The sequence below is a fragment of the Megascapheus bottae genome, chromosome 4, assembly GCF_031878675.1.
Source record: "Megascapheus bottae isolate mThoBot1 chromosome 4, mThoBot2.hap1, whole genome shotgun sequence".
NCBI lineage: Eukaryota > Metazoa > Chordata > Mammalia > Rodentia > Geomyidae > Megascapheus > Megascapheus bottae.
The window spans coordinates 17802423-17829029 of NC_143512.1; the positions used below are offsets into that span (position 1 = coordinate 17802423).

General features: G+C 37.3%; 1 protein-coding gene across 3 annotated transcripts in view; it reads left to right on the forward strand.

Annotated features, from left to right (window-relative positions):
• Window positions 1-26607, forward strand: part of Pja2 (praja ring finger ubiquitin ligase 2) — a 74278-nt gene that overhangs the window by 15881 nt on the left and 31790 nt on the right. For 2 of the 3 annotated variants that reach the window (XM_090331542.1, XM_090331541.1), the window contains 3 exons: window positions 14045-14156; window positions 16252-16452; window positions 18033-19086. In XM_090331542.1, coding sequence (XP_090187668.1) covers window positions 14126-14156; window positions 16252-16452; window positions 18033-19086 — 1286 coding nt within the window. In that variant the 5' untranslated portion in view covers window positions 14045-14125. Of the gene's footprint in view, window positions 1-3312; window positions 3459-14044; window positions 14157-16251; window positions 16453-18032; window positions 19087-26607 lie in introns of those variants that run through there. The other variant, XM_090331540.1, reaches the window with a different exon arrangement.

The following is a 26607-nucleotide window of genomic DNA, read 5'->3' on the forward strand; positions in this document are numbered from 1 at the left end:
TGGATGATAGGGAAAAAATAGGAAGATGTCTACAGAGCCAAGAGAAAATATACTATCTAGGGAAAAATGACTAGAGTCGAAGAGTTAAATCTTTATTCAGAGATTTACTTATTGCCTAGCACTTGGGGAAAAAAGACATTCAGAATGAACTGTAAATTTTTAGGGCATAAAGAAATTGTGCTTAAAATTTCTAGAGGAAGGGAAAAGCCAGGTCACTTACAATATCATTGAGAATGACTTGCAGAGAATTGAATTTGCTCTTACAAGTTTAAACATTTTAATATTTGTTACAAAAATTGCTTGTTTCATAGCAGACTGGTGATATTGGTTCTGATTTGAGCTTTACAGAATTACCCATAATGTCACACTGCAACACTCAGCCGGTGAGAGAATTTCTGCCCTCATCATGCACAGGAAAGCAGAGCTCAAAGGGCTTTTGGGAATTCAGGGAAATTGTCAAGGCAATCCCCAGCTTCAATACCATACCACTACCATCTCACCACACACAAGCCACACCCCTCTTTCCTGCCATTAAACTCAAGAGCAGTCACTGAGGGCTTTCTGCACAGCCCCTGGAGAGATAGTTGGTAGCTTTGAGTTTTTGAACCCCGCTGGTTAGGAAGGAAGGCAACTGCTTTCCCTCTTGAACTACAGCCTCAGACTCTTCCACTGGTCCCCTTTTTGTTTGGAGATCAGCTTTTACTAGTTTTGCCAGGGATGGTCTAAGCTCTCTCTATCCTCTGGCTTCTGCCTTTCAAGTAATTGGGATTGCAGAGGTAACTTTGATTGGTAGTTTTGATTTATGATATTCACTTTCACTTCCATGTCTCATTCCTAGGCTTCCAGTATAGGAAAGTTAGAACGTTGTAATGAAGGCTGAAGAAGTCAATTATTGTTTGCTCCAGCACACACCCTTTTCTTTCCATATGCAACAGTTTATACAACATCTACCACATAATGGCACTTAGATGGCACAAAAGAGGAGAAGCAAAATCGTGTCATTGATAAGCCAATGGCTCCTCAACTCTCACTTCTCAACCCAATGTTGATGTCCTGTAACCCAGTGTTTCTCAAAGCCTCAAATGCATTACAATCACCGAGGGAATTAATTTTATAAAGATTACTGGGACCTACAATATATCTGATTCAGCTGGTCTGTGAGCAGCTTGTTCTGTATCTGACACTGATGCTACTTATTCAGGAACAATTTTTCAGAGCCACAGATAAAAATCTATGGGAACAATTATGCCACAATCTGTTTGGTAGAGTTCTTCTGACCTCCTCTGTAGACTACTTCATATTCCCTTTGTCCTCAATCGCTACTCAGCCCAGATTGGAACCTGCCTATGGGCAGGTATGTAATCAAGTCTGTTCATGTGTACCTGGTGTCTTGCTTGACCTGGGGAATAAGGCAGGGCTCAACCCTTCATTTCGTGCTTGATAATCTATCATTTCAATAGAGGTTTCAAGTTCACAGCATTTTCTAAGCAATAGTTTCTAAGATTTTTTTTTTTTTTTGCCACTCCTGGCTTTAACTCAGGGCCTGAGCACTGTCCTTGGGCTTTTTCTCAAGGCTAGAGCTCTACCACTTGAGCCACAGAACCACTTCTGGCTTTTTTCCATGTATGTGGTACTGAGGAATGGAACCCAAGGTCTTTCTGCATGCTAGGCAAGCACTCAACCACTAGGCCAAACTCCGGCCCCTCTAAGAAGAATTTTTAAACAATATTTTCTTCATTTTTCATATGACTACTTTCACCTTAGTGGAAAAATGATGGTAGCTTTCCATGTCCAGTACTTCTTTCTGGAAGAAATATACATTCATATAAAGAAAGTATTCTCAGATTTGGCCTGGAAGATCACAATATGAAAAGTCCTATCTCATAAAGGTTAACGCATAAAACCGGACGCTACTATAAAAGAAATTAGAACAAAGTAATGCAAATATGAAGTCTCCGATAGGGAGAGACTCGGATAGAAAAAGTTGCAGCTCCTAGAGAAATATGTAAAAATGGAGAGTAATACCAAGTGTAGAATGGTTTTTCGGTAAAATATATTCTTCAGGGGTGGGTTGGAGATTAGGAGCGGTTGTATAAACTGTCTAGCAAATTCTCAGCTTGTTTCTATAGTAAACTTAGGAAAAATCGTTCTGATCAACAGCAAAGAGAATTAGTCTAGTCATTGTCCTGGAAGGACCCCACAGAATTGAGGTTTGACCCGGTGCTCGCGGGGAGCGGCGCGGTGGCTACAACCTCATCCTACCCGGATGGGGCACTCGGCCTTAGGGGGCTTAGGAACGGGGAGGGGAGCAGAACTTGCAATCGGAGAAAGCAGACAAGTTCCTGGATGAAAGAAAAAAAAAAAGACGTGTGCGGAACGCAAAACACGATTTTGCATCATTTGACAGGCGCTGTGACGGGGTTTCCATTAAACAAGGTATCCGGAGACCCCAGCTGGCGTGTTTCTCCGGTTGCAGGTGGTAGGAGCCATCACGCCCCAGCTGGACAACCGATCACCTTCCAGATGTCAGCCGCAGGACTGGCTCCAGGAGGGAGGGGAGGCCTCCGCCACGCTCTTCCCGGCCCTCCCAGCCTGGGCTGCGGGCCGAGTCGGGCTGAGCCAGCACGCCCCTCCTCCCGCTACGGGTTCTGCCCCCACGGCCACCCATCCGCACCCCGGCGAGCCGAGATCTGAACTGCCAGGGTTAGGCTTCCGGTCGATGTAGGATCGATTAGTCGCGCCTCCATTTTGGCAGCGGCCGAGGTAATGTCTGAGAAAGTGTAACTGCGCCAGTCCTTCCTTCAGCTAGCTCCCCACACCCCAGCTCTGGCCCCGAAACCCCGCCCTCTCCTCTCAGCCAGGACCACAAAAGGAAGTGCGGTCTCGGCCTCGGCGACGACGGCGCTCCGGCCCCTCCCCAAACGTCGCAGTGCTGCAGGGGAAAGGGGGCGGGCCCAAACCAGAGGGGCGGAGCCAGACGTTCCTCCCCCCCCCCCTTTTCCGCCCATCGTCCAAGCCTCCCTCAGTGAGCTGAGGTGGGAGTCGGGCGGAAGGGGCAACCCAAAGTCATTTTTTATTTTTCTGCCACGTCCCAACCACTGACGTGAGCCCACCCCTCAGGATTCCATTGGTCGCGTGTGTTTTTTCCCCGCCTCCGCAAAGGCCTGCCAAGTGTATTGGTCAGCACTGTCTGGGGGGGCGGGACTTAAGACACTCCGCGGCCCCAGGGGCGGGGCATGCCGCCGCCGCCTCTGCTTCCGCCGCCGCCGCCACCGCTGCTGCTGCTGCTGCTGCTGCCACCGCCGCCGCCGCCGCCGCCGCTACCGCCGCCGCCGCCGCCGCAGCTGCCACCAGCCGCTGCGCGTTCGGCGGGGGAGGAGTCGGAGGCGGAGAAGAAGGCGGTGGTGGCGGGTGGAGGATCGAGCGCTGTTCTCGCTCCGGAGCCGCTGCACATTTCGGTGAGGGGAGTTTTTTTTTTTTTTCTTCTTCCCCCGCATTCCCCCCAGTCTGCCTGGTTCTGATGTGGGGAGTGCGGGCTTGGAGACGGGGAGACGATACGAGGCTCAGTTTCTCAGGCCTTCCTGGAGAGGGAGCGGGCCTGCCCCCGGCCCAGGCGCCGGCCATGGTGGGTGGGGTTGGCCGCTGCAGGAGACCTCTCTGGGCCTCCTCGGCCTGCGCGGCCTGTTGAGCCTCCGAGGCCTCCGAGGCCCTGTCCAGCCCGGACCCAGGGCCACGCCGCGCCCCGGAGCCCCCGCCCCCTCCCCGAGGCCAGCCTGCCTTGGCCGCTTCCTCCTGTCTCCCTTTCCGCTGTCCTTGGTGCCTCCACCCAAGGACTGTCCCCGGAGCGTGTGGCTCCCCGGCGCCGGCCGGCGGGCCGGCCGCCTGGGTCCCCGGCGGGGCCTGCGCCACAGGCCCGCCGCCCCCTCCCTCCGAACCCCCCTTCCGTTGCGCCGCGCTCGCCTCGCCCGTCGCCGCCTCGGCCTTCTCCTCCCCGGATTGTCTGGGGGCGGGCGGGGGGGGGTTGTTGATCGAGGCCGGCGCGCGGCCTGCTCCGTCACGGCGGAGGGTCTCACCCTCCTCCCCCCACCCCCAGGCCGGCTAGCCCCGGCCGTCGGAGCCGCTTCCCCCCCACGAGCCGTGGCAGGTCAGTGTCGGCCTCCCCGAGCTCGCCCTGCTTGTTCATCGTTTTGCTCACATTCAAAATGGTGAGTTTAAAGCCTCTCGGATCAACTGGATGCCAAGGGGAGGAGGTAAACAGTTGATCCTGGCAGGAAGAATCATCTGGAAGAGCTCCCTCCCCCCACCCCTCCCTCTCCAGGCATTTAAAAAAAGAACATTTTACATCTGCATAGACACCGCTCCGGAGGGTGCTTGTTCCGTGAAGTTTACCGTGCGTTTTTTGTTTTTTGTTTTTTTAAAGACTTCAAATCTTTCTGCTTTTAATCACATTTGGCTACATTTTCTTTCAAAATGGCAGTCACCTTTGCTGAAGAATACAGATCATTTGGAGATGGTGTAAATAAATGTGGAAATAGCAATAAAACGTCTGAGCTGCTTCTCCCCTCCCTTCCATTTTGCAGTTGTCTTATGAAATTCGTGTTGTTTTCGTGTGAAGCAACGTCTTAATTAATTACGGACATGCATTCTTGAAGCAAAACTCAACAGTATAAATAATCATTAAGTAAACAACGACTATTTCTTTATACACTCCAGTATCTACAATGAACAATTTAGTGTTTTCTTTTTCAAAGTCCTTTAAGAATACCAAGCTCATTTTATGTCACGTGCTTTTGATATCTCAACGTTTTCCTTAATTTTTGTACAACTAGCTTCCCAATACTTTCAAAAGACTAAGTGCCATTTCATCAGCTTGATTGGACAATAATACATAGCTATTCCCTATTGAAAGACACTTCAACTTATTGATTTCCATTTTGTAACATAATACTGTATATTAAAGACTATTTTATCGATGTTTAAATCCTTGATTTTAAAACTTTAAATATTGTAAGTATAGCCAGCTCTACATACATCCCCAGTCAACTATTGTTAGCCATGCACTAAACTTTGTGTGATTATTTCAGGAGTATAGATTCCTAGAAATAGAATTGCCCAGGTAAAGGACACTGCATTTCTTTCTTTTTTTTTAATATTCTGGATTAATGTGATATTTCTTCTAGTTTTGTACACAACTTTTGATTCATACTAAAAATTCCTGAGTTACTTTGAATGAAAGTATTAAGTATTTAGGATAATTTGGAGAAAACTGGTTATGAGTCATCTCCTCCAACCATTTATTTAACTGATCTATGGTTTATTACTGTAGTGGGTGGAGACTTCTGTAACATTTCTCCTCCCCATTTTATTCTCATACTCATTTTTTTATAGTCATGGAAAAGCTTTCAGGTTTTCTGTTTGTTTACTTGTTTTATGAAAATTCTCAAGTTGTTTTAATTTTTATAACATTTTCCTTGTTGCTTTGCCCACTATATATAATGTTTACTAATTATACCAGTAGCTAAAATAATGGTAAAACTAGAAGCTACATTTTTTTCCCCTGAAACTTTGTGTGTGATACATAGCCATTATTAAATTATTTCTTTAAAATTTTACTTTTCTAAGATGATTTTTATTTTCTCCGTTTTTGTAAACATTTTAGAAGCCATAAATGGGAATTAAGTTTTTACAATTTTTTTCTTTTTTCTTCCTTTCCTTTCCCCCATCTTTTGAAGTATTACCACTATTTCTTGCTAAATTACTTAAAAAGCTTTTGAGGCTTAGTAGACACAGAACAATAAAATGCTTATTTAAAATGTTGTTTTGACAAATGTGTACTCCTGTGTCATTACTATCACTGTTTACAGTCAAGAGAGAATATTTTCATCTCTTTGAACAGTTTCCTCTGCCCTTTTGCAGTCAATCACATTTTGACTCTGAGCCACTTATGTGGCTTATTCTTACTCTAAGTTGATTTTCTTATTGTTTCTAGAATTTCATATAAATGAAATTATGTTATACATATTCTTTTTTTAATCTAGATTTTCCTTTCATGATGTTTTTGGGGATCATTCATACTTTTGTGTTTAAACTGATAAGCCTCTATTGTCTGAGCTATAGTCATAGATGACTTGCCTAGTTTATTGACCATTGTACTTATTTAAGGATACTTAGAATTTTTTTCTAATTTGAAGCTGTTACTAATAATGCTGCTGTGAATATTCATTTTTTTTCTTTTTTTAATTAAAAGATTTTATTAATACTGTGTTTTTACAACATATTTCAAATGTCAAGTTTAACAAATAAGTATTCAAGAATGGGATCTCTATATGCAATCACTGGCACATACATTTAAGAACAAAATTTAAATTAAGCTGAGAGTTTGTATGTCAAGATACATATAGATCTATATAATATATCATTGTGTCTATAGAGTATATATCTGATCATAGATTTTTATGTCCATGTAGTTATATCTCCAAGATCATGTCAGTGACCCTGAGTACCAGAGTACTGAATCACTGCTCTTGTACTGTTTGGATCTAATATCCACATATCAAGGAGACCATGTGCCTTCTGTTCCTTTGGTCTTGACTCAACATGATTTGCTCTAGTTTCGTCCATTTTCCAGCGAATGTCATTATTTTATCTTGTCTGGTGGCTATCTAGAATTCCATTGTATATATGTATCACATTTTTTATATCCATTCAGAAGATACATTTCTTAAAAACTAAGAACAAAAATAGTTGGTAAAGCCATCAGAGAAAGAGTGAAAAAACAGAAGACACTCCTTTATGCTTCTTCGTTCCCCCCCTTTTTAAAATATTTTTTATTGTAATTAATAAAAGGGTTACATGATATTTGCCAGATAGAAGGTGCATTATTTTGAGTTCTTACTTTTCTTGGTAAATAACTACAAATGGGATTTGTGATATTGCATGGTATATTAACCATTTAAGAAACTACTAGACTGTTTTCCACAGTGGTTGCTTGTCCCAGTTTACATGTCCTATGACAGTTTTACTTGCTCTACATCTTCACTATCACTTGGCTATAGTACTCTTTTAAATTTTAGCCTTTTCAGTGGCCCACAGTAGTAGTTCCTGATTTTGTTACCTGTTGACTAATGATGCTGAGAATTTGCTTGTGTCTTCCTGAAGTTTCTCTTCAGATTTTTCACTCATTAAAGAAAAATTAATTCTTAATGCATTTTAAGAATTTAGCATTCATTCATTTATTGTTTCTATCTCTGTCAGTGTCTGTCTTGTCTGTCCATCTGTCTTAGTACTGGGGCTTGGACTGAGGCCACAACTATTTTTGTAGCGTGCGTGCGTGTGTGTGTGTGTGTGTGTGTGTATGTGTAGTAGCATCTAGCATCTAGTATTTTTTTTCCCCAGGCCCGCCTAGAGAGTGATCCTGCTCTTGTGTATTAGTAATTCCCAGAGTTGTTGGCCACTGAGCCTAGCCATTCGTCAAAATGGAGACTTGTGAACACTTTTTACTGACTATGGCCTTGAACTTCTATTTCCCTCATCTCCACCTCTCAAGTAGCTAGGATTGAATCAACACATGTGGCTTTTATACATTCTCTGTATAACTGCTTTGGCAAACAGGCACAAACATATGTTGCAAATCGAACCTTTTCTTTCCTCTGATTTTAAATGAGCTATTAATTATAATCCTATTTAGTTATCATGTTGTACTTTATGATTTGTACTTTATATTCTAAGAATTCTTTGTCTAAGGTATTGCACAGATCTCCTATTTTCTACAGATTTTATAGTTTGGCTTTCATATTAGCCATTTTGAGTTTGTTTTGTGTATGGTGTTTGGTAAGCAAGCAGATGTGTTTTAGTTTAGTCCAGTTACATTTGTTGGGAATACTTGCCTTTCCCCATTGAATGAGGTTTGTTGAAAAGTAGTTGACCACATGACCATATGTGTGAATCTATTTCTGGACTATCCCTTACACCTGTTATTTTGCCAATTCTACGTTGTCATATTTTTCCCACTTACACTTAAGTCTTGAAATCAGGAAATGAATGCTTGAGCTGTCTTTTTTTGAAAAAATTATTTTGGATGTTTTAGTTCATTTATTTATTTAGTTTTAGATAGCACTTTTTTCTGTTTAATTGGTTTCCAGGAACAAAAGCAAGTTCAAGTTCACAAAAACAGGAATTGTTTTATTATATACCAAACCAAGCACACCATTATTATAACAGCAAATAAACATGCTGAATATTTTCAGGTTATGTCACATAGTACCCTGAATATATAAAATAAATAAAAAATATTGATCTATCACCTTGAAATATGGTACCACCAGTAGTTTTTAAATTTTCTATATAAGTACTCAGTAGCATCAAGGAAAGAAAAAACAGATTTTTTTTTTTTTAAACCATGTAAGGTGGCAGTTCCTGCACCTGTCTAGAAAGTATGAACCAAAACAAACTATCTTCTGTCTGTTAGCTATGGTTAAGAGCAATGATATTGTCACACCTAGTTTTAGTTCCTTTATTTTTTTTAAATTTTTAGAAGAATCTTGATTTTGTGTACTACAATCCGGTATTTCAATATAGGTTGTCCTGAGTGCATAAATCAATTTGGGAAGAATTAACACCTTAACATTAAGTCCTCTGGTTGGTTCATGAACAATGATTATTTTTTATTTATATAATTTTTCATTTGCTTTATACCTTTGTAGTTTCAGTGTACAGGTATAATTGAGAACCAAATATTTTTGTAATTTTGATACTGTAATAATTTGTTTCCCTCAGTTCAGTGCTAATCTGTAGATACATAATTTTTTTATGTTGGTCTTGACTTTCATAATCTTGCTAAAATTCAATTTTTAATGCTAGTGCCTTTTTTGGCAGGTTCCTTGGAATTTCTCTAGTCACATTATCTGTGAATTGTTTTATTTTTTTCTTTTCTAATTTTATATTATCCTTACCCTTTATTTCCTTATTGCATTGGTAAGATCTCCAATCTGATTTGCTATAGAAGATGTTAGATCCAGTATCCTTGTCTTGTCCTGACTTTTAAGTGGAAAACTAAGTTTTTCATTATTAAAAGTTCAAAATTTGAACTTAAAATCTATTCCCAGTATTAGTACATTTAATTTTGAGTCAGTCTTAGCTTCCTTCAATGGATTAATGCTCTTTGTATATGCTTCTTGCCTGTACTGGGGCTTGAACTCACAGCCCTTCTGTTCTTGCTCAGCAGTTTTGCTATCTTGACACTCTACCAGTTGTGATAAACCACTAGTTTTTTGCTGGTTGTTTGAAGGTAACAGTTTCTCAGATTTGTTTGCTAGGGCTAACTCAGAACCCTGGTCCTCAGATCTCAGCCTTCTGAGTAGCTAGGATAAGAAATGTGAGCCACCTGAGTATGGCTAGGATTGATTCCCCTTTAAAAAGAGAAAGAAGTCCCCAGAAAACTTCCTTTCTCTATGGGAAGACACAGTGAAAAGATTGCCATTTAAACAAGAAAGCACCTTCTCCCCCCATCTTGTCTGGTGGCACTTCCTAGCCTTGTAGAGGTGAGAAATAAATATGTGCTGTGTATAAAGCATTTTGTCTAGTAGACTTCATTACAGCATCCTTAATGGGATAAGGGAAGTGGCCATTTATCTTTTAAGGACATTTTATTTAGGATTGTTGCATCCTCTCAATAAATTCGTTAGATCGCTAGACATTTCAGTCATGGGTAGATGTTGAATTTGATCAGTGTTTAAACTATTTAGTTAGATGACCATATAACTTATTTTCAGCAGGCTGTTAATAGGAAAAATTTCATTTGCAAATGTGAGTCACCTTGCATTCTTCCTAAAGCTTATTTGGTAATAGTTCCTATTTTCCTAAATTGGTAAATTGTATTTACTTACATTTTGTTGAAGCAGGCAGACAAGCTGTCAGGCTTGACTGGCATACATGCATATATCTTCTAATCATGTATCCTTACTGGGTTGGTTTGTTTTATCATTTATCAATTAAATTATTTCATTGTTTTGTATTTGTTTTGTAGCTTTATTGATTTCTATTCCTTGTTATTGCTTTCTATATGCTTTAGGTTCAGATTCCTCTTTTAAAAAAATAAATATATATTAGTTGTACAGGAGAGTTTCATTGTGACAGTTCCACATATTATAGTGTATCAGGATCAACCTGATAATTGCCTATACCACAGTCCTCTCTCCTACTCCCCCTTTATGCTAATTTCTTAAAAATATAGTTTATTGACTTGAATTTTTTTCCTTCTGAAACTTGCTTTAAGCTCATTTGGATTTTCTGTGTTAATATTTTATTAAGTTTTTACCCATCTTTCACTTTGACCCATGGGTTATTGAGAAGTTTAACTTCCAAATATTGGGTGATTTTTGAATCTCTCAGTAATTGAATTCTGAGTTTATTCTTTTAGACAGATAACATGCTCACATACTATCATACTTAATTTCTTACAAATTTCTTGACATTTGCTTTATGACCCAGCATTTGGTCAGTCTTCGTATCTTTTTTGATATATTTTTCAAAATAATGTGTATTCAGCTATTTGGGGTGGAATCTTCTCTAATATCAGATCAAGTTGATAATGGTTGGTGGAAATTACATTCCCTTGCTGAGATTTTATTTATTTTGTTAATCATTCAGAGAGGAGTTGAAATCTCATAGTTTGGTGACTTGCCTATTTCTTTTTCTGTTTTGTTTTTACTATGCATATTTAAGATTGCTGGCTTTTTGCTCATTAATTGGAGAACAGAATCTGAGACTTCTGCCTGGGCTGGCTTTGGACACCAAGATTCTTAGGTCTCAGCTTCTTGAGTTGCTAGGATTACAGGTATGTGCTGCTGGCACCTGACTTCGCTGTGGTCACTTTAATGCACTATTTATTTACCTTGTGCTTAATGGTATCTGAAATACTAGATCTTGAAGTTCCTACTCTGCCCTCAGCTTTTAACTTTATCCATATGCCTATACTTCTGTAAAAAAAGTCTACTAGTTACGATTCACCCCCCCCCCCCCAAACAACAGACTATTATTTCTTGATGCTTACTAGGCAGGGATAGAAAGAGAGGATTACTGTAGTTTTTATATAAAGAGAGATTTCTTGTTTCTTTCATAGTGCCAGTAGACTCTAATGGTGTCCTATGGACTTTTTACTAACTCTGCTCCACGAGTAAAGGCCTTTTCCTTTTTCTTTGAGCACGGTGTAGCACAATTACTGCTTCTTCTTTTCAGGTAGTGTTGGCTTTTTTTTTTCTTCTGCAGGGGAAAGGGATTTCATTCCTTTCCTTCATTGATAGTTACTCTTTATTGACAGCATTGAAAGATGGCTTTTTGCCTCTGTCTGTGTGAGTACTTAACAGAGAACTAAGGAAAAGACTGAGTGAATAGCACCAACTTTCTACGTTACTGCAAATTCTCAGGTTTCTGTTCTTGTTTTTAGTTTATACTTTAGCAATTCCTGGGGCTAAACTCTGGGCCCTAGGTGATGTTCTCTCTCTCTCTCTCTCTCTCTCTCTCTCTCTCTCTCTCTCTCTCTCTTCTTTCTTTCTTTCTGCCCAAGAATAGCATTCTTTTTTGCTGGTAAATTAGAGAGTCCCCTGCTTGGCCTGGATTCAAATTGCCATCCTCAGATCACAGCTCTTGAGTAGTAGGTTGACAGATATGAACCACCAGCACCTAGTAAGCTGATATTTCTTAGCCATTTGTGTGCTTTGATAACCTTTATTCTCGTTCTTTCACAAGTGACCACTAAAATCCTTTCTGTCTTTGAAGAGGCAGGTCTATTTTTCAGTGGCTTTAAGAAATGGGGTTTTGATTATCTGGAATTCTTGTTGGGAATACCTTTCTACATTCAAGACTAGTGGAACACTTAAGAGTCTTTTTTCTGTGTGTGTGTGTGTGTGTGTGTGTGTATTTTTAGTAGTACTGAAGTTTGAACTCAAGACCAGACCTGTGCTTGCAAGGTGCTCTGCTGCTTTTTTTGCTTTAGTTATTTTTCACATGTTGTCCAGAGATGACTTCAGCCTCCTGAGTAGTTAGGATTATGAGCCACTGTACCCAGCTTTGAAAAGATTTTTATAAAATGAAGGTCAAGAACAAAAATAAACAAATTACTAAAACCAGAAATAAATGAGTAATCACTATAGATCCTACTGATACTAATGTTTTATTGATGGGATAATGTATAGAGGTGTTACAGTTACATTCATCAGGTAGTGGGTACATTACTTCTTACACATTGATACCATTTCTCATGTTTTTGTCCCCATTTCCCTCCCCCAACCCCTTCCCAAACATCTCATTTTCCCCCCTTCCCTTTCCTATTTCAAGTAAACGTATATACAGTATACCAGGTAACAAAGTCAGATACAGTAACCATAAGGGCAAAAAAAGAAGAGAAATAACATAATACATTAAGAACAGCAATCACACAAGATAAAACTCTTGTTTCCATATCCTAGAATTCCTTTCATTTAGTCTCATCCTATATGACCTTATGCACCTAGGTTTTGAGCTATGTACTCCTCTGCTAAGAGAGTCCCAGATATGTACTAATTATTACAAATGAGGGAAGCCATGGAGCCTGTGTTCCTGTGGGTCTGGCTTACTTCACTTAATATGATTTTTTTTCCAAGTTTTTCCATTTCCTTACATTCTTTCTGATGGCAGCATAGAATTCCATTGTGTATAAGTACCACATCTTCCTGATCCATTCATCTACTGAGGGGCATCTGGGTTGATTACATATCTTGCTGTGATAAATAGTTCTGCAATGAACATTGTTGTGTTAGTGGCTTTAGTATGTCCTTATTTTTGGACATTTGGGTAAATGCCCAGGAGTGGGATTGCTGAGTCATAGGGGAGTTCTATGTTTAGTCTTTTGAGGAATAGCCATACTGCTTTTCCACAGTGGTTGAAAGAGTTTACACTCCCACCAACAGTGTAGTAGTGATCTCTCCTGGCCACATCCCTGCCAGCATCTGTTGTTATTAGATTTCTTGATCCTGGCCATTGTAACTGGAGTGAGGTGGAATCTCAAAGTTGTTTTGATTTGCATTTTTTTTTATAGCAGAGATGGTTGAGCATTTCTTCATGTGTTTATAGGCCATTCACTTTTTTTTTTTTTTTTTTTTTTTTTTTTTTTTTTTTGCCAATCTTGGTGCTTGAACTCAGGGCCTGAGCACTGTCCTTGGGCTTTTTCAAGTCTAGAGCTCTACTACTTGAGCCACAGCACCATTTCTGGCTTTATCTATGTATGCTGATTTCTGGCTTTATCTATGTATGCTAGTACTGAGGAATTGAACCTAGGTCTTCATGTATGCCAGGCAAAGCACTCTACCACTAGGCCAAACTCCTGATCTCCTATAGGCCATTCTTATTTCCTTTTCAGAGAAATCTCTCTTTAAATCTTTAGCTCACCTTTTAATGGGATAGTTGTTTCTTTGAAGATTTGTTTTGGAGAGATTCAATTTTTTTAGCTGTAGCTATATTTTATATATGAGACCCAACTAGCACATATTTTAATGCTGAGAACAGTTGTGAGCTTGTTTAAATGTCACTTGGAGTTTGGCTTAAGGTGACTATCTCCTCAAACCACCTCCCATTATATTGCCATCTTCTGAAAGAATAAAAGCAACTTGTCTCATTTATTAACTAATAGTCCCTGCCAAGAGCCAGCCACCTAGGAAACAGCAGCTTTTTTCAGCTGCTGCTGTTTTAATACATATTGTGTTAGCCACTATAATAGGCACACAGTACATTGAGGTAAAAATAAAACAAAGTGTTTGTAAGTTTACTAGAAGATGTACATCCTGCATCTATGCTTTTCTTTTTGTTCCTTCAAAAATAGTCAGTGTAGTCTTTTGAGAACTGCTGGCATAATATTCTAGTTAAAGTGATAAAATGGTGCTTGCTAGGTTAGTAATTGGATCTAGAATGAATACTTCCCTGATTCACTATTTTAGATAGTATTGCATCAGCTTTGCCATTTATTTTTTATGCTTTTGTTGCTAATCTTGTTCAATATGTTGTATCTTTGTAGGAATCTTTTGCCGCTTACCCATTGTGTGAGTAAACCTCAAACTACAATTCTACTGAAATAGGCACAGAGAAATTATCATATATGTCTCAATACACTGAAAAAGAACCATCAGGTAAGGAAGGTGTCATTTCTTCTAAATTAAGGATTGCTTGTTTTTCTGTTTAGGTACCTTGAGTACCATATATAGCAAATCATCATCTGATACATGGTCTTAAGTAAAGATTAACTTCTAGCATTTAGTATAAAAGTAAGCAAATTCCTGATACCTTATAGCCTTGGCTGCTTTTGCTGATTATATTGTTTGGAGAATATTTCTTTGGATTAGTTAAGGGCACTGCTTCTTAGGTTGTTGGACAAGTAACCTTAATTTTTGTTATTTAAATAGAATATATCTATTTGAAGATTGCTGAGCAGATTAAATAAGATAATTTCATGCTTAACACTATGCAATAAATGCACTTCTTTCTCATTTGTGCTTGTAATTGATTATATTTCTTATTTTTAATGTAAAGAAACAAAAATATGAAACTGTTCTACTTATTGAAAAAAGTTTGATTCTTGCATAATATATCTAATACATAGTTGATTGGACAAACTTAGATGCTACTTTTTATTTCTGTTCATTCAGTCATCAAAACTGAATATTTAAATTGTGTAAATGTTGATGGACTCTTGTGTAATATATGACATTCATTCAAAGTTCTCAAAGATGAAATAGAATGTATATGACGTGATTCATAATCCTTTTCTTTTAGATAATTTTTTTTTAATATCCAGTGGGACTCCCCAAGGGCCTGGGCATGGTTTCTAAAGCTCTTTTTTGGTTGGTCAAGGCTAGTGCTCTACCACTTTCAACTACAGAGCCACTTCCCGTTTTTTTTCAAAGTTAATTCCAGATAACGGGCTACTCAAGAGGCTGAGATCTGATGATCAAGGTTCAAAGCCAGCCCTAGCACTAAAGACTATGAGACTCTTAACTCCAATTAATCTCTAGAAAAGGGAAAGTGGGGCTGTGGTTCAAGGTTAGGGCAGTAGCCTTGCGCTAAAGAGCTCAGGGACACCTCCCAGGCCCAGGGGTAGCGTAGTATGCTATTCTTGAGCTGAAGAGCTCAGGGACAGTGACCTGGCCCAGAGTTCAAGCTCCATGACCCACAAAAAAGAAGAAAAAAAGTATCTAATGGATTTTATCTTGCTGGCTTCTTCCTAAGTCACTAGGATTATAAGCATGAGCCTATAGTGCTTAGCTCTTTTAGATAATTTTATCTTTAAACATTGGAATATATTTGTATTTGTGGTACAGTTTGAAGCTAGCCTTTGCAAGAATGTATATATCACAAGATGTGCTAATAATAAACTCTTCAAATGTGTATTGAATACTTATATGGAAGGTACTTAGTAATTTGGACAATTGCCTAGTTCATAAAGAACTTTGGAACTGTAATAATTCAGCAGTGAAAAATCTTTTCTGGTAGGTTTCAGTATAAAAGTCTAAAATACCTTAAAGGAATCAAGTTTCAAAGGTATTTTGAGGGCTGAGAGTTTGGCCTAGTTGGTAGAGTGCTTGGCTAGTGTGCATGAAAACCTGAGTTCCATTCCTCAGTCCCACTTACATAGAAAAAAGCTAGAAGTGGTGCTGTGGCTCAAGTGGTAGAGCTCTAGCCTTGAGAAAACCCAAAGACAGTGCTTATGCCCTGAGCCCAAGCCCAGGACTAGCAAAAAAAAAATATTTTGAGAAACAGAAGATTATATAATCTGTCTTACTTCATGTTTATCTAATGTGATGAATTTATTTTGTTTTGTCCAATTGTCAGATATCTTTTTATGAAATGTCTATTAAGAGAAATGTTCTACAGGGCCAGGAGTTTGGCCTAGTGGTAGTGCTTGCCTAGCATGCACGAAGACCCAGGTTTGATTTCTGAATGGTACCACATATACAGAAAAGCTGGAACTGGTGCTGTGACTCAAGTGGTAGAGTCCTAGCTTTGTGGAAAGCCCAAAGACAATATTCAGACCCTGTATTCAAGCCCCAGGACTGGCAAAAAAAAAAGAAAAAGAAAAATGTTTTACAGTATTAGTAAATGTATTTGATATTGATGTGATTTAGAACATAAGAGCTATGTGATTTGTTGAATAATTAATTGAATAGTATATATGCTTTCCTCTAAGTAGTTATCTGAATAAAGGTTATTGTTGTTCATTCATTTTAGTGATGGATCAAGAATCCAGTAAGGGTGGTTGGCCCAAACCAGCTGGAGGATATCAGACAATTACAGGCAGACGATATGGAAGGAGACATGCATATGTCAGTTTTAAACCATGTATGACCAGACATGAAAGAAACTTAGGTCGATCTATTGATGACTATGAAGTATTGGAACTAGATGATGTTCCAAAGGAAAATTCCTCAGGTATGTAATTTGTAATTATATAATAAATAAAGGGGTTAGTAGTTTCATAGGGGTTGATCATGTAATATTTCTTTGAGGGTTGGTTTTTTTTTGCATGTGTGTCTGAGTATAAATACAGTTCATTTTATGTCAGTGCTATTTTGAAATTTTTACTGAACTTAATGATAGTATATTTATTTTTACAAAAACTATAATATAGCACAATTACAAAAATGTAACTGTAATTATACTATATCTGTTAGCTAGAAATCATTTTTCATCATCTCTAAAACCCTTTTTAAGGTGAACTGAGTTTATTTTTACTTACGTATTATGTTAAAATAACTTCTAATGTTTTGTAATTCATCTTGTAGTTAATTTTTATAATCATTTTTATAAAATACACATGCCAAATAACAGTAATTTAAAATTTCTTAATCATTGGTTTCAAATGTATGTTTTGTAGATATCCATGTACTATTGCTATACTTTTTGGATTAGATTTAGTTTCTCCTGGTTCTAAGCAAACTTGATATATTTAGAACATTTTTGCTATGATTTTTATATATACCAAATCTGAATTCAAATGAAGTTTTTTCTGGTGGGGGGTTATAGTTCAGTAAGTTTATACCTTACAAATTCTTGTTGGAGAAAAATCTCAAGTGTCTTTTTAATTATTAAATTAATGGTCATAAAAGATAATTATTATGAAAAATAATTATAGGATAGATTTGATTTTGTGCATGTCTCAAAATCTTAACTATGGTAAAAAATGTTTGTTGATTTGTTCGTTATTTTTCAGTCATAGCTAAAAGACATTGAAAGTTTACTCATTTGCCGGGCAAATTATAGTTCATGTCTGTATTCCTAGGTAATCAGGAGGAACGAAAGTTGTGAAAGTCTTATCTCCAGTTGATGATTAGAAAACCAGAAATGGCACTGTAGCTCAAGTGGTGGAGCATTAGCCTTGAACTGAAGCACCCAGGGACAATGCCCAGGCCCAGAGTTCGAGCCACACGGCTGATGAACAAAAAAAAAAAAAAAAAAGTTAACATCATTTTACATGTATGACAACAATATGTTTTGAGGATAGAAATCAAATATAAATCTAGTATATCCAGACTCTAAGACGTAATATTCTGAATTAACATTAAAACACAATTAGAGCCTCATTGCTCTTAGATCTATGACATTATTACATTAGTCATAAATACTTTGAAAATTTTCATTTCTCTTTTCGTCTGTATTAATAAATAGAGATTAATTTGGAGACGAAAGGTGATTACCTGTGATTCCATTGAAGCTTCTCATTCTGTGTCATCTCATTCACTTCTCTTTTATGTCTTGTGGAAGATTTTAGGAATTAAGATTTAGATGAAAAATTGTCTTCAAAAGAAATATGAAAGAGGATATTGAGAGAAATGAATTCATAGGGTAGTCAGTCGTTCTGTTCTACCAATTCGATTAAAGAATAGAAGCATTTGCCTAATAAATTTACTTATATTTTCAAGTAGGTAATAATTGGTGTGATTTCTACTAAGTTGAGTTATTAATTTTATCTGAATTAATCCCTACAAAATGTTTTCTTTTGTTCCCTGAAGGTTCCAGTTCATTGGATGAAGTTCATTCTTCCTTATCTGATGAACCTATATTTGAAAATAGTGAAACAGGAACTCCCACCAGTGGTACAGCATTGAACCAAATTGTTGAGAGCAATTCATCCTTTGCTACAGAGCATCATAGTCAGGAAGGCAAGGAGGCCTTAGGAAGCAGTGTGAATCTTCATAATCACTCTGAGACAGTTTGTATTCCAGGAGCTTGTAATGTCTCAAATGTCCAAAATGGAATTGCATTGGTTTACACTGACTCTTATGATCCAGATGGCAACCATGGAGAGGATACTGACTGTCTTCAACTTTGTGCAGAAGTTGTGGAAAGTAGTGGGTATCAGGAAGCATTAGGCAATACAGTAATGGGGCTGGAAAATGGCGAGGCAGTGTACACTGGTCTTTCACCGCCAGTTCCCACTTTTAACTGCGAGGTAAGAGAGGAATTTGAAGAGTTAGATTGTACACCTTCAATGAAAAGTTCTACTGACGATGCTGAGTTTATCCATCAGAACAAGCAGGACTTTCAGCAGTCCTCCCCTGAAGATGAATTTGTTAGAAAGAAACAAGATAATACTGACAACCAGGAAAAACAGACAGAAAATTCTCCTGAAGATGCAGCCTGTGTTCCAGAGCATATTTGTAGTGAACAAAATGCAGGTGATAGGGACAACAACTGTAGAAGTTCTCCTGAACAGGTAGTCAGGCCAAAAGTCAGGAAAGTCATAAGTGCAAGCCAGTTGGACCAGGAAATCGGTTTTAATAGGCATGAGGCTAAACAAAGAAGTGTGCAGAGATGGAGGGAGGCTTTGGAAGTTGAGGAATGCAGAGGTGATGATTCCATAATGAAATATGAAGACTTTGATGGAGAACATGAGTGTTTGTTTTTGGATCCACCTTACTCAAGAGTTACACCAAGGGAAACACAACGTAGCCATGTAACATCAGCAAATGGAGGCAGAGTAGGAACACAAGAAGCCCGGGATAACAACTTTTGGAATGGCTGTGGTGATTATTACCAGCTCTATGACAGAGATGAAGAAGATAGGTAAGGCCTCATATAGTACTTTGTCAGTCTATATATTAATTGAGGTTGTTTGTTTCTAGTGCTATGACACTCAATGATTTATCTGTCTTATTTGATCAAGAAATTGGATATTTTGACTTACCAGATGTTCTTCCTGAATTTGACCATATATGTAAACTACCAGTTACAGTTTTTTACGGAAACTTTTTTTGTACTTAAAAGGAATTAGAAGTTCACATAATACTCACTAGTTATTATAAAAGGTATAGATGATAAATATTTTAATTTATGGTATTTCAAGGGAAGTATATATTTATTTTTCATTTATTATTGAATATTTCCTTTAAGTAGTGGTCCAAAGGAAGTGCCATTCACCAAAGCATTTCATGAATATAGTGCATCTTGACCAATGTAACCTCTATCAACATTTTTACCACTCCTTCCCTCACTAGCTTTAGGTTATATACTAATATTTTTTTTTGGCCATTTAACAAAGCAGGTTATGTATACAATGCATCTTGATAAGTATCATCTCTTCAACATTTTCATCCCCCTTCCCTTTTGTTCTTACTTCTATGATATACACAATGAAATCTTGTATTCTTCCTTCTAAATGCCCCGTCATTTTCTTTCCCTCTCCCTTTGGCCCCACTCTTGTGTCTTGTAAGTGCCTGTATCCTGGTATTTATTTTGGTGGGCTTTGACTTAGTCTTTAAAAGCCTATGTGAGGGTATGGGAGTTTGGCCTCATAGTAGAGTACATGCCTAGCATGCATAAAAACCTGGATTCAATTCCACAGTACAACATACATAGAAAAGGCCAGAAGTGGTGCTGTGGCACAAATACTAGAGCTCTAGTCTTGAGAAAGCCCAAGAACAGTGCCCAGGCCTTGAGTTCAAGCCTCAGGACTGGTAAAATAATAATAATAATAATAAGAAGAAGAAGAAGAAGAAGAAGAAGAAGAAGAAGAAGAAGAAAAAGAAGAAATAGAAATTAAAGAAAAAAAAAAAAAACACCTATGTGAAGTTCCAGTGTGGGTTAGAAAGGAAGAGCACAGAAATTATTGATTGGTAATATTGTATTATTAGTCATTGTAAAAAAAATCTCGATCTCTCTTTCTCTTTACTCCCCCCCCCCCCCCCTCTCTCTCTCTCTTGTTGGGGCTTGAACTCTGGGCTTAGGCAGTGTCCCTGATCTTCTTAGCTCTACCAGTTGAGCCACAGCTCCACATCTGGTTTTTTGTTTTTGTTTTTGTTTTTTGCTTATTTGGAGTTGAGAGTCTCATGGGCTTTCCTGCCTAGGTTGGCTTGAACCTCACTCCTCAAATCTCAGCCTTCTGAGTAACTAGGATTACAACTCTGAGCCACAGGCTAAATGATGTTTGTTTGTTTTTAAATATGAAGTATAAATGAAGAGATTTACTATTTTGAATACAGAAGCATTTATGATTTTATTTCATGAAAGAATAAAGTTAATATTTTTAAAATATGAATTAAACTACCATGATATAGTATGTATAACTTAGTGTTAAACACAGTTTAAGCTGGGCATGGTGGCTCATGCTTCTAATCTTAGCTACTCAGGAGGCTGAGATCTGAGGATCAAGGTTCAAAGCCAGCCCAGGCACAAATGGACCTGAGACTCTTATGTCCAGTTAACCTCTTAGAAAATAGAAAGTGGAGGATGGCTCAACGGTAGAGCAGTAGCCTTGAGCTGAGAGCTCAAGGACAGCATCCAGGCCAAGTTCAAGCCCCTTGGCCCACTCTCCAAAAAAAAAATTTAAACAATTTCTGCTATTACCTTGAAGCTTTTAAAGGATAATCTACTCTGCTATTTTTCAAGCTGGGTTTTTTTCAGTTTGAGTTCACAGTCTTTCATCCCAAGTCCACAGAGTTCTAAAAATAAAAATTGGACGTAAGACCCGATGTGTTATTAACCTTCTTGATAGTTTATCTGGATCTGAACTAAAATGAGGCTTGTTCTTTGGGTATTTATACATTTTGCTGCAGAACCATGAATATGATTGATAACTGTTTACTGGCCTGAGTTACACTGAGGGTTTTTAAGCACTATTTTTAAACTTACAGATAAATATCTAAATTCTAAAACATTCAGAATAAAGACTTTTAGATTGTATTGTGAGCCTCATCTATATCTAGGTTACCATAAAAAATGAAACAATAATTAATATTTCACCCTTTTGAAAGTATAAGATTGCTGTAATTTGTTTTCCTAGTTACATTTTTGCTTCTTGAAATTGAGTTGACTGTACTTCCACCTTTGAGGACACACAAAATAAAAAGCCTGCTTTGTGTAATCAGATTAGACATTGATGTTGATGAAATGTTTGTATGATTAGTACCCTAAGAGAAAAAAGTAACAGTTTTCTTTTCTCTTGGTTTTTAAACTAATATTTTCTTATCCATTGTAGAAGTACTATCTTTGCTTAGAAGGATTTTCTGCTTTTAGTGGTTCAGAGGATGTCTTCATTGTTTTTTTTTTCTTTTTTCCTTAAGTGATGTCAGTATTATGTGCAATAATACAGAATATACAAACTGAAAAACAGAGTCAGTAGAAGGTATTCTTTCAACATGTTAATATATTGATTACAGAATTGTTAGTTGAGGTATTCTAAAAAATGGAGCTAATTTTGAGATACTTTTGAGGACTCACTGAAATGTTGGAAACACTGCTGTTCTAGAATAAGGCCTAAAGGATAATGACTGCACTTTGGACTCATATTTACGTACTTTGAGCCTTAAGATATATTACAGGACCTGATTTAAATAGCCTGAAGCATTTTTAGAAATATTTCTATGCCTATGCTGCCGTTCCTATTCCCTGCATAGTACTTCTACATGCCCTGGTTCCAACTAAAGGTGAAAATTAGATGTTTAAAATATCACTTTAATTATTACATATTACTTTTCTCTTTGTTCATCTATTTAATGTTTTACTTTCGTGCTGGGTAGCTCCAATATTAAAGGCAGAGAAAGAAATTGGGCAACAATGAATCTACTTTTCTAAATTTCTTGAGAAAGGAATTAAGAACATGAGAAATTAAGTTCTTCATTTGATCTTGTTAATTTGAAAAATTAAGAAGTTGAAGAAGAGTTTTTTAAGATTTGCTTTGTAAAACTTACAAGCGGTGAAGATTTTTTTTTTATCATGAAAAGTAGCTCACTTAGCTAAGATATAACAAATTCACTGTGACATTTTAAAATATGGGTAATTTGGCCACTTAAAAATATGAATCATGTATGATTTAAAAGTGGAAAAGGATTTTAATGAATGCATGATCACCTTCTTCCCTGAACAATTCTAAATGATCATTTAATTGCATCTGAAATGTTATACTCTGGCATAAGCATTGCAGCTGGCAGCAGTGCTCTGAGCTGTTTGACAGGAACTAAGCACTACCTTATTAAATTTGAACTGCAAGGGGAGCTTTAATATGCAATATATAATTACCAGAATTAAGGCTACCACCTTACTCTTTGGAAATATAACCTGAGAAATTTTGTGTCTGAGGACAAGATGTTGAACTTAAAAAACAACAACAACAAAAAAAACCCTCTCAGGAATGCTAGAACATTTTATGCTTGGTCCTAAGTCTTCTACTGACCATTCTTAAAACACTTGAGAGATTTCTCTCAAGAGAGTGTTCCTGCCACCAGGAATTAACTTTGCTTTAACAGTGAAAAGCTTTTTACTTAAGGGAAATGTTAGGACAACTGTTTTTGTTGATATTATTGGGAAAGTTAAGTGAATATTAAGTGAATATTAGCCATTTAGTTGATTTCATTTGATGTATTAAAAAGGTCTTCATTGAAATTTTCTTAAGTGCCAGACTTTTGCACAGGGGCATTGTAAATACATAATAATGATCCCTGTTCCTATAGAATTCACCAGAATTAAAAAGAAGACAATATGGATTGGTTGTTGTGAGATCAATTATCCTTATTTCTATTCTTAGTTAGCTAAGAGTTTTGAGTTATATTCAGAAGCAGACTCATGTAACTTTATACATTCAGTTATGAGCCAAAGAAACTTTTCATATATAGACTTCCCATGTAACTTACAGGCCAAAACAAGAAACAAAAATTTAAAAAAAAACCCTGTCAATATAAATCCTAAGTAGAAATAAAATGGAAGTGCAATCAACCAAAGCAGTTTCTTAAGGGAATAGTGGCTTTGCTTTGTTTTATTACATATGTGTATGTTTTATTATAAATTTGTATTTTTATTTTATATAATTATAAATTTATATAATTATAAATTATAGTTAAAATAGCAGTGTTTCTTCTTTGTAACCCAAAGATTTACAAACTTTTTCTTAAAGGTTTCTATATAGTATTTCAAGCATTGTGGACCAAAAGGCAAAATAGGTATTATCTGACATAGTCATTAAAAGTGAAAAATAAAAACCTTACTTTCTAAGTAATGAAAAGGCAGACTACCTAATTTGGGTAACTGGCTATGTTGTGATTTGTTGGCTTTTGGTATATAGAAAGACTAAAGTTGATTGGGTGACTCTAGAGGTTGGAATTTTCATTTCATAAACCAGAGGATATAGAGTGGGTTTCCTTTGGAAAAAGCAAAAATAATGGCATACTGATAGGAAATCCAGTGAAATGTCTTAGAAAACATTATATTATGAAAGAAGTCTTTTAAAACTCACCATTTCCTGAAAGTTTTGCTGAATATTTTTTTCATATTACTTATCTAGACTTTACTGTTAGACGTGAAAAGTGAATAATAATATTTTTGTTGTATGCATGAGGTTAAAAAAATTAATCAGAAGTGGAGCTGTGGCTCAAAATTAGTGTTGACCTTGAGCAAGAGTTCAGGAATAGAACCCAAGCCCTGAGTTCAAGCCCCACAACTGACTACATCCCCCCCCCAAAAAAAAAAATCTTAATCATAGTTGGATAATCTTTTGCTAACCCCCTGGGCCATTTACAGATTGGTTATAAATATTGTTTTTCATAGCTAATGTCAAAATGAAATAGTAATAAAAATCTTATAAAATTTGTCTCTTTTTTTTTTTTTTTGCCAGTCCTGGGGCTTGAACTCAGGGTCTGGGCACTGTCCTTGAGCCTTCTCAGCGCTAATGCTCCATCACTTGAGTCACAGCACCACTTGGGGATTTTTCTGTACATATGGTACTGAGGAATCGAACCCAGGGCCTTATGCATGCTAGGCAAGCACTCTACCACTAGGCCACACTCCTAGACCCTCTTATATAATTTCTATCACTTATCACAGATGCACATTCATTTCCGAACTATAGTTATTGATTTTTTTCAAATGAACTTCTACTAATAAAAGTCTTATTTAAAAATTACATGATTTCAACTTTATTAGTACTACCCTACAAGAGCTTATGAGCATTTCACTACTTAGAGTTCATGGAAACTGCTAGTAAATTATTTAACTGATTTTTATATATAGATAAAAAGGAAAATTCCTTAGAATAGTAGCAATTATTTCAGCAAAATCAAGGATTCCTGAATTATTCAGCTCCCATAACTAAAGCAGGAGCTGAGAAATATGCCAAAATATGATCAATTTATTGGAGGACAGAGGTGAGACATAGAAAACAACTTAATTGGCTACAACTTAGTTCTTCCGTCAGTCAGTTACAGCTTAGTAAATTGGCTACAAGGCCTTTGCAGCCAACCAAAACTCACCCTTTCTGTGATTAAACTCTAGATTGTTTCAGTTTATTGAGTTCAGTTCAAATTCCCAGTACAAGTCCATGGACTCTTAGCACTTAAAGATAATTACAGCAAAAAAGCTCTCACAGCATAGTGAGCTGGATTCAGTATGCTAGCAGTTTAGTCCACATTATAATTGAAAAACAAATAAAACTTTTATACAAGAGAATATTGGAAGAAATTACTTCCTTCCTAGTCCCTAAGGAAGGGAGAAGGAATGATTGAGTACTGTAAAAACTTCCTTGCTGGTGAGAGGAATGGTAGCAAAAGTTCAGACTTTGGACACAGTGTTTAGAGTAGAGCATTCATGTAGGAAGAGTTGAATGTAAGTGTGTACTGGGATGCTATTGTAGTAAACTGTGTTACTCAAAGAAATTTAACACTTATTCTGTAATTCAGTATTCCCTAGTGAGTGGGGTACATCGAACGTTATCCAGAAAAGATTTTGTAATTTTAATTATTAAAAACATGGTCAGCACATGAGATATAATGGGTATTGATTAAGAGGAAACAATGTACTTAACAAAAAATGTTAAGTAAATGATTTGCTGACAGTTACTGATGGCTTATTTTCTAAATATTGCTAAAATGATAAGTGCATGCATGCGCGCGCGCGCGCACACACACACACACACACACACTCACGTTCATTTGTCCCTCAAATGAAATCTGTGAATCTAGGTAATGTTACTGTAGTCACTTAATAGCTGAGGGTATGAAAGTACAGAGTAGTGGATTCAAATCCCAGCAAGCTAACTTGCACATACATAAGGTACATAATGTGTAACTGCAGCAAAATTTGTGAGGGTAAAAGTCACAGGACTCAGGCTTTTTATATAACTGCTTTAGGGGGAAAGAAAAGAGCAAGTAGACATTTTGGTATTACTTTAAACATACCATTTAATATAAGTGGAAATGCTGGAGATACCTAGAATGCCTTTTGCAAATGAGTTGAGGGAATCAGATTAAATTTAGGAAGACCAGTTTGTAATTGAATATTTATATGTCTAGGTTTGTGGAAAAGCACTTGAGCCAGGGATTTTTTTTTTTATTAAGTAGAAATGGAGAAGAAAGTATTAGGATGTGAAGTTATTGGCAAAGAATGAAAAGTATAACAGGAGAAAAAGCTATGAGCTTCCGCTAGGATTATCCCAGACGTATACTAATTACAACAAATGAGTGAGGCTGTGGATCCTATCTTCCTTTAGGTCTGGCCTACTTCACTTAATATTATTGTTTCCAACTCTTTCCATTTCCTTAAAAATGGGGCAATGTCATTCTTTCTGATGGAAGCATAGAATTCCCTAGTATGTAAGTACCACATTTTCTTGATCCATTTATCTAGTGAGGGGCATCTGGGTTGCTTCTGTATCTTAGTTATAATAAATAATGCTGCATTGAACATTGTTGTGCTGGTAGCTTTAATGTGACCTTGTTATCATTTGGGTAAATATCCAGGAGTGGAATTGCTGGATCATAGGTGAGTTCTATGTTTAGTCTTTTCAGGAACCTTCACACTGCTTTCTAAAGTAGCTGAACCAGTTTACATTTGAGAACATCCCCACCAGCATCTACTATTATTTGTTTTCTTGATAATAGCCATTCATATGGCTGTATAAAATGATACTAATTGAAATGAACTCCGAGATATGAAAATGGGTGGTTTTTTGATGTTGTTTTTAATATACTGTATGAAGTTTTTTTTTTTTAATCCTTCCATCTCCCCCCGCCCCTACACACAATTTGATTTATCCGCTATAGTCACTGTTTTTGATAATGGTATCCTGAGTCTTATATATAAATTCATTTGGTTTATCTGATT